Source organism: Hyla sarda, chromosome 5, assembly GCF_029499605.1.
Source record: "Hyla sarda isolate aHylSar1 chromosome 5, aHylSar1.hap1, whole genome shotgun sequence".
NCBI lineage: Eukaryota > Metazoa > Chordata > Amphibia > Anura > Hylidae > Hyla > Hyla sarda.
Window position 1 is genome coordinate 21,414,248 of NC_079193.1, and position 8,752 is coordinate 21,422,999.

General features: G+C 43.5%; 1 protein-coding gene across 1 annotated transcript in view; it reads left to right on the top strand.

The window, feature by feature from the left end:
• Positions 1-7,624, top strand: part of PDK4 (pyruvate dehydrogenase kinase 4) — a gene marked incomplete at its 3' end in the record, with an annotated part of 39,719 nt that extends 32,095 nt beyond the window's left edge. The window contains 4 exon segments of the mRNA XM_056518969.1: positions 2,611-2,700; positions 3,041-3,118; positions 3,302-3,378; positions 7,526-7,624. Of these exon segments, the coding sequence (XP_056374944.1) occupies positions 2,611-2,700; positions 3,041-3,118; positions 3,302-3,378; positions 7,526-7,624 (344 nt within the window).
• Between the last annotated feature and the right edge of the window lie 1,128 nt (positions 7,625-8,752).

Genomic DNA, 8,752 nt, shown 5'->3' on the forward strand with positions numbered 1-8,752 from the left:
GGAGGCACCCTGGTTGGGAAACATTGTCCTAGGGCTCTATTCATATACTACCGGCATGACGTTTGTTTTTAAAGGAGCCGTTACTGGTATAAAATCTGCACAGCAACGGCATAAACAGAGCCCAAAACTATATTTCTTTAGCACGATGTTTCCCAACCAGGGTGTCTCCAGCTGTTACAGAACTAAAACTCCCAGCATGCCCAGACAGCCAAGGCCTGGGTGCAGTGTCCAGAATGTGTTAACTGCGCATGCGTTGATACAGGCAACTTACGGTATCCAACACAGACTAAACTTAACAGGTCCCTGAAGTTTTCTCCTAATGCTCTCAAGCAGTGTTTCCCAATCAGGGTGCCTCCAGCTGTTGCAAAACTACAGTTCCCAGCAAAGCCTGGGTGTGAACTGCTTACACACTGGGTAATAGAGGTGACTTATCCAAGACTGAGAGCAAACTGTGGCAGGTATCTGAAGTTTTCTCCTTTATACCCTAAGGGTAGGGTCACAGGTAACGGATCCGCAGCGTATTTTGCACTGCGGATCCGCCGGTGGGCCGACCCATAGTGTATCCCCAGCTGTTGCTATGCCTGGCCTGGCCCGGCCCCTGGCCTGCTCACAGCAGCAATTTGCCTGCTCACAGCGGCTGCTCGGGGCGGGTGTGGGGGAGGGGTTGTTTGGGGTTGCAACAGCTGGAGGCACATTATGGGTCGGGTCACCGGCGGAACTGCAGTGTAAAATACACTGCGGATCCATTACGTATGGCCCTTCCCATAGGCAGTGTTTCTCAAACCTGTAGATGTTGTTAATCCACAACTCCCAGCATGCCTAATGCTGGGAGTTGTAGTTTTCCAATATCTGGAGATCAGTACCCTATAGATTACAAGATGGGCACTGTCCTTTTATAAAAACTTTGGACATGTAGAGAGGTGAAAAGTTTTGATCAGTCGGCATCTGAGTGTTTATATTTATATATAAATGTGTATATATATCTACACACACACACAGACAGACAGACAGACAGACAGACAGATAGATATATAGAGAGAGAGAGATATATATGCCCGGAACCACTATCCCACCGGACGACCTACTCACCGGACAGCCCTGCAGCACCGGACCAGCGCCGAGCGGAGGTGAGTACTGTACAGAACTAAAGGGGGGTGAGAGGGGGCTGGATGATGTCGAAGGCCGCAGTGGTCTTCAACCTGCGGACCTCCGGAGGTTTCAAAACTACAACTCCCAGCAAGCCCGGACAGCCGATGGCTGCCCGGGCTTGCTGGGAGTTGTAGTTTTGAAACCTCTGGAGGTCTGCAGGTTGAAGACCACTGAGGGCGGATGATGAGAAGAGGATGATGAAGGGGGGTGGGGATGATGACAAGGGGATGATGAAGGGGGGTGGGGATGATGACAAGGGGATGATGAAGGGGGGTGTGTGGGATGATGACAAGGGGATGATGAAGGGGGGGGTGTGGGATGATGACAAGGGGATGATGAAGGGGGGATGTGTGGGATGATGACAGGTGATGATGATGAGGGTCTGGATGATGACAGGCGGTGATGATGATGAGGATGTTAATGACGGGTCTGGATGATGACAGGGGGGATGATGTATTTCCCACCCTAGGCTTATACTCGAGTCAATAACTTTTCCTGGGATTTTGGGTTGAAATTAGGGGTCTCGGCTTATACTCGGGTCGGCTTATACTCGAGTATATACGGTATGTATATGTATGTATGTATGTGTGTGTGTATATATATATATATATATATATATATATATATAGACATCCATCTATAAATAAATCTACAAGCACACTTATGTGTGTGTGTGTGTATGTGTGTATATATATATATATATATATATATATATATATATATATATATATATATATATATTATATATATATATATACACACACTTATAATAAAGTATACACAAATTTATATATAAATATACACACCTATACATACATTTACTTATAAATATAAAAACACACACTTGCATATAAATATACGCACCTATATATACACTTATAAATATACAAACACACACGTGTGTGTGTGTGTGTGTGTGTGTGTATATGTGTATCTATCTATCTATCCAAATATAACTGTGCGAAAGAAAGATCGGAGTCAGAACACTCAGACCCCGACCGATTAAAACGTTTGACGTATCTAGGAAATGTCAAAAGTTTTTTTTTTTATTTAAAGCGACAGGCACACCCTAAATGGCATATATGCTCTACAGCAGGTACGTGACGAGAAATCCCGCACGCTCCTAAAACTTTACCATACAGCAACTTTGTGAACTACATTGAACTTTACAACCCAGCTAGGAGCAAAGTTCAAGAAAACAACTTTAAGCAGGATGGGATTCCATTCAGATGAGCGCAGTGCTGACTATATGTGGCCGGCCGATAGAAATGCGCTGAGTTGCACATTTGCTTTTCCATCAAAAGATGATTTTGATTTTTTTTTTTACCTGTATATTTCCGTGAATCTTCTATATTCAGATTATGTATGGTGGCTGCTAATCCTGTATGTGAACATTCATCTAGTAAATAATTCTGATTTGTATATGTGGATAGTCAATATAGCTTTTTGTCTGTATTGCAGCCCTTCTGTTTGATGGCGGCACTAACCCTGCGCATCCCAAACACATTGGAAGCATAGACCCAAGCTGTGATGTCGTGGAAGTTGTACACGGTAAGTGGTAAGATATAGACTGCTATAAGAAGGACTCTACCGCCCATATAGTAATAATACTGTATCACAGTGGTCTTCAAACTGCGGACCCCCAGCTGTTGCAAAGCTACAACTCCGGGCATGCTGGGAGTTGTAGTTTTGCAACAGCTGGAGGTCCACAGTTTAGAGACCTTTGCACTATTTGATGGAGTCGAACTTGGCGCCTGGGGCCAGTCAAAGATTGAATTCCCAATATGTCCCAGTATAGAATTTAAACATTAGGAATCTAATTCCATTTAAGATCATTTAGTAAAAAATGAGTCTAAATATTAATTATGAATATATATGACTCTTGTTTCAGACGCCTTTGAGAATGCCAAGATGCTGTGTGACCAGTATTATCTAGCGTCTCCTGATCTTGACATAAAACAGACCAATGGTGAGTAATGGCGGCCTAATCATGGCTATATAGTAGCAAGAATTATGGCATAAAGGGGCACTCTGCTACTTAGTCACTGCACTCAAAACTCTGCTCCAAATTTGAACAGAAATTCTCTGTGTGAAAAATACATATACGCCACACATTCTACCTCCGAATAACACCAATATTTTTGCCCCATAGGTAAAGCTCCTGGGCAGCCCCTAAATATCGTCTATGTGCCCTCTCATCTCTACCACATGCTGTTTGAGCTGTTTAAGGTATGTTCCTTACAAAGGATGAATCTATAGTCAATAAAAATGTGAAAAATATAAATAAATATATATATATATATATGTGTGTGTGTATATATAATTTTTTTATTAAATATATATATTTTTTTATTTATTTATTATTTATTATTATTATTATTTTATTTTTTTTTTTTTTTTATAGTATTTTTTTTTTTTTTGCATAGGGACAAATAAAACAATTTCCCCAAATACAGCACCACACCTGTCTTCAGGTTGTGTGTGGTATTGCAGCTCAGTTCTATTGAAGTGAATGGGACAAAGTTGTAATACCACAGACAACCTGAGGATGTGTGTGGTGCTGTTTTTTGGAAACAACTTGCACTATTTTCCTATTCCCGGGTAAGCCATTTAAATGGTGGAGGTGGATGGCATTGAGTTGCACTACCTGTGCCGTTCAGTGCACCTTCGCTGGGTACATCGTGGAACTATTTTTGCAGCATCTATCGTTGCAAAGATCCACTATAAGGGTGCATTCACACGGGCGTATTTGTCAGCAGATCCGCAACTGCGGATCCGCTGACAAAGGCCCCTAAAGTGCTGCCCTCTTTGTGCTTGCTAATAGCGGCAATCCGCCGCTACCAGCAGACACACTGCGATGTGCGAGTTACCCTGCAGTGTACTCATCGCGGCCGCTCTTTGTGTAGCTCAGGGAGCCGGGGGAGCGGCCTGGCTGTGCGGATACACTGCGACTCGCACTTCAGTGTGTCTGCTGGTAGCGGTGGATTGCACAAAGAGGGCAGCACTTTAGGGGCCTTTGTCAGCGGATCCACAGCTGCGGATCCGCTGACAAATACGCCCGTGTGAATGCACCCTAAGGGTGCGTTCACACATGCGTATTTTTGCTGCAGATTTGCTGCTGCAGATTTTGCTGCCCATTGACTTTAATGGGTAGATAAATCTGCAGTAGAAAATACACACGTGTGAACGCACCCTAAAGTGGGGCCAGGTGTGCAGAAAAACATGGCGTTACATGCAAGCTGTAACTAATAGAAGTGCACCCCCCCCCCCGCCCCCCCGTGTTACTTCTATGGGCAATAATAGGGCGTATATTATGGTATTGTAACCATAGACACGGCTGTCAGCTATGTGGGATGTTTCACAGGTCACCCCATATCGTATATCGTCCCTTTTAATAACCAATGCCATTTAGTTTTATTGGCTGTGTCTAAATTTAGCGCATCGCCTTCTTGTGATGACATTAGATGAATCAGCCCCGGTCATCCAGGACTAGAGCCACATGTTAAAGGGGTACTCCGGTAGAAAACTTTTTTTTTTTTTTTAAATCAACTGGTGCCAGAAAGTTAAACAGATTTGTAAATTACTTGTCTTAAAAAATCTTAATCCTTCCAGTACTTATTAGCTGCTGAATACTACAGAGGAAATTATTTTCTTTTTGGAACACAGAGCTCTCGGCTGACATCACGAGCACAGTGCTCTCTGCTGACACCTCTGTCCATTTTAGGAACTGTCCAGAGCAGCATATGTTTACTATGGGGATTTTCTCCTCCTCTGGACAGTTCTTAAAATGGACAGAGATGTCAGCAGAGAGCACTGAGGCCATGATGTCAGCAGAGAGCTCTGTGTTCCAAAATGAAAAGAATTTCCTCTGTAGTATTCAGCAGTTAGTATGTACTGGAAGGATTGAGATTTTTTTTTTTAATAGTAGTAATTTATAAATCTGTTTTAACTTTCTGGAGCCAGTTGATTTAAAAAATAAAAAGTTTTCCACTGGAGTACCCCTTTAAAGGAGAACTCCAGACCATAAAAATTGTCCCCCATAGTGGCGGCAGTAAAAAAAATAAAGATGTACATACCTTCCTCCGGTAACCGGCTCCGGTCTCCGCTGCGATCCACTTCCTGGTTGCCGGTGGTCGGATGAATCAGCCAATCACCAGCCGCAGTGCAGTCCGACTCGGCCGGCTGAGCGGCAGTGTGCTGTTTTTGGCCCCGGCCGTAGGTGCCGGTGTAGTGAAGAATTTTGTGTCCTGAAGCGTTTTCACACTGCCGCTCAGCCTATCGCCGGCCGAGTCGGACTGCGCTGCGGCTGGTGATTGGCTGATTCATCCGACCACCGGCAACCAGGAAGTGGATTGCGGCGGAGACCGGAGCCGGTTCCAGGAGGCCCCATGGGAGCGGAGGAAGGTATGTACATCTTTATTTCTTTACTGCCGGCACTATGGGGGACCATTTTTATGGTCTGAGTAGAGATGAGCGAACTTACAGTAAATTCGATTCGTCACGAACTTCTCGGCTCGGCAGATGATGACTTATCCTGCGTAAATTAGTTCAGCCTTCAGGTGCTCCGGTGGGCTGGAAAAGGTGGATACAGTCCTAGGAAAGAGTCTCCTAGGACTGTATCCACCTTTTCCAGCCCAAGGGAGCACCTGATAGCTGAACTCATTTATGCAGGATAAGTCATCAACTGCCGAGCCGAGAAGTTTGTGACGAATCGAATTTACTGTAAGTTCGCTCACCTCTAGTCTGGAGTTCTCCTTTAATGGTTGTTTTATTATAAGGGCCCGTGCACACTACAGAACTAGTTCTGAGAGGAATCCCATTGATCTCAATTGGGATTCTGCTCAGTGCGCAGTAAGGCTATGTTCACATGGTGGAATTTCCAAGCGTAATTCCGCAGAAATATTCCGCTCAGAAATTCTGTAACTTCCACTGGCCCATTCATGCAGCGGAATTTACGCATTTCGCATTCCACAAAATTATAAAACATCTCCTTTAAATTTTGCAGAATTCCCTTCAGAGCCCCGTTGAAGTTAACGGGACCCTGGATTTGCGCAGAATCTATGGGAGAGATTTATCAAAAGCAGTGAAAAGAAAAAAAATTCCCAGTTGCCCATAGCAACCAATCAGATCACTACTTTCATTTTGCAGAGGTCTTGTTAAAAATGAAAGAAGCGATCTGATTGGTTGCTATGGGCAACTGGGCAACTTTTCCTCTGCACAGGTTTTGAGAAATCTCCCCCTGTGTGTTGTAAACTCACAGAACTTCCTTTCGAATTCTGCTCAAATTCCGCAAAACTGGCTGTCCGGGCATGCTGAGAGTTGTAGTTTTGCAACAGCTGGAGGCACCGCGTTTGGGAAAATCTGCCATATCTACTGACCCTTTTAAGCAAATTATCCAGGAATAGGAAAACATAGCTGCTTTCTTCCACTAACAGCGCCACTAATGTCCTCAGGTTGTGTGCGGTATTGCAGCTCAGTTCCATTGAAGTGAATGAAGCCGTGATGTAATACCACACACACCCTGAAGACAGATGTGGAGCTATTTTGGTAAGTAAGCAACTATGTTTTCTATTCCCAGATAACCTCTTTTTAATGGCTCTGGCCGCATCCAGACAGAATCCCAGAGATAAGTGTCACAGCAGTCTCTGTAGCCCAGTGTTTTCCCAACCAGGGTGCCTCCAGCTGTTGCAAAACTACAACTCCAGGCATGCTAGGAGTTGTGGTTTTGCAACAGCTGAAGACAACCTGTTTAGGAAACACTGCTGTAGCCTCTCATCTCCCATTGAAATAACATGTATGTTAATGGATTAAAGGGGTATTCCAGGAAAAAATTTATTTTTATATATCAACTGGCTCCAGAAAGTTAAACAGATTTGTAAATTACTTCTATTAAAAAAATCTTAATCCTTCCAATAATTATCAGCTGCTGAAGTTGAGTTGTTCTTTTCTGTCTGGCAACAGTGCTCTCTGCTGACATCTCTGCTTGTCTCGGGAACTGCACAGAGTAGAAGAGGTTTGCTATGGGGATTTGCTTCTACTCTGGACAGTTCCCGAGACACGTGTCATCAGAGAGCACTTAGACAGAAAAGAACAACTCAACTTCAGCAGCTCATAAGTACTGAAAGGATTAAGATTTTTTAATAGTAATTTACTAAATTGTTTAACTTTCTGGATCCAATTGAGATATATATATATCTATATCTATGTTTTTCCTGGATAACCCCTTTAATCCCTAATGGTTTTTCTACATAAAATAGGTGTAAATTGGCTTCAGTATAACGCTGTATATGTATGTATGTATGTGTGTGTGTATATATAATATTTTTTTAAAAATTTTTTTCTCTTACATATCTGTGTCTGTTTCCCCTCACCCTAGAACGCCATGCGGGCCACAGTGGAGAGTCACGAGAGCAGTCCCTCCCTGCCACCCATTAAAGTGAATGTCGTCCTAGGGAAGGAGGACCTCACCATTAAGGTAACTACCTGGAAGAATGACGGAACGCAAACACAACCTGATCCTCTGGCCGCCGTCTCTGTGCACACCGCCTGTTATCAGGGCAATTTAACTAATGTACAGAGACGGGAGCGATCTCCGGAACTAATACCCTGTGCGTGAGATAAATGGCTAATCCCACCGGTCAGGAAGGGAGAAGCTGGAACGTAACGTCAGTATATCTCAATACATGCAGACATGGCGGCCTATTCAGAGGGGCCACTATTTAAAAGTTATAGCTAATGATGGCCATCTCTGTACAGCGCTACAGAATATGTTGGTACTATAGAAGGAATTCAATGCTTCACACAAGAATCATCACCCAGCATTCCCTGGCTTCTGAATGGCGAGTTTGCTTGCTTATACGCCACTGCGTGCTTTGCTTGCTTATATGGTGGTGCACACTCCACTCGTTCACACGTTGGTGCACACACCATGTGCCATATCCAGGCAGACCTGCCATTCAGAGCTATAATGCTACCTAAATCAGCTGGAGTGTGCACCACCATATAAAAAAGCCCTTTCTCTTATATAAAAAAAATTTTTTTAAAACACCCCTTTTTTTCCCATTAAATACCCCCAAAAAATTACGGTAATTGTTATCAGCGATAAAATTTTTTTTAAAAAAAAGTATCGTTACTCGTACTTGGTCTTAAAAAAAATTGTATCGGGACGTCCCTAATAGAGATGATACACTGTAAACCATGAACATGTGGGAGTGGCCTCCTTAACGTCCATCTGCAGCTCCCAAGGTATGACGCGCGCTCAGCAGGTGAGCACACATCATACCCGGCAGGACCCGGTTGCTATAAGCAACCGGGACCCACAGCTAAAGCCGGACATCGAATGGGATATACGGTAACTCTTTCCCTAATAAGTTTGAATCACCCCCCTTTTTCCCATTTAAAAATAAAAAATGTGTAAATGTGGTATCATCGCATGCGTAAATATCTGAACCATAAAAATATATCGTTATTTAACCCCTTCAGGACCAAGCCCATTTTGGCCTTAAGGACCAGAGCGTTTTTTGCACATCTGACCACTGTCACTTTAAACATTAATAACTCTGGAATGCTTTTAGTTATCATTCTGATTCCGAGATTGTTTTTT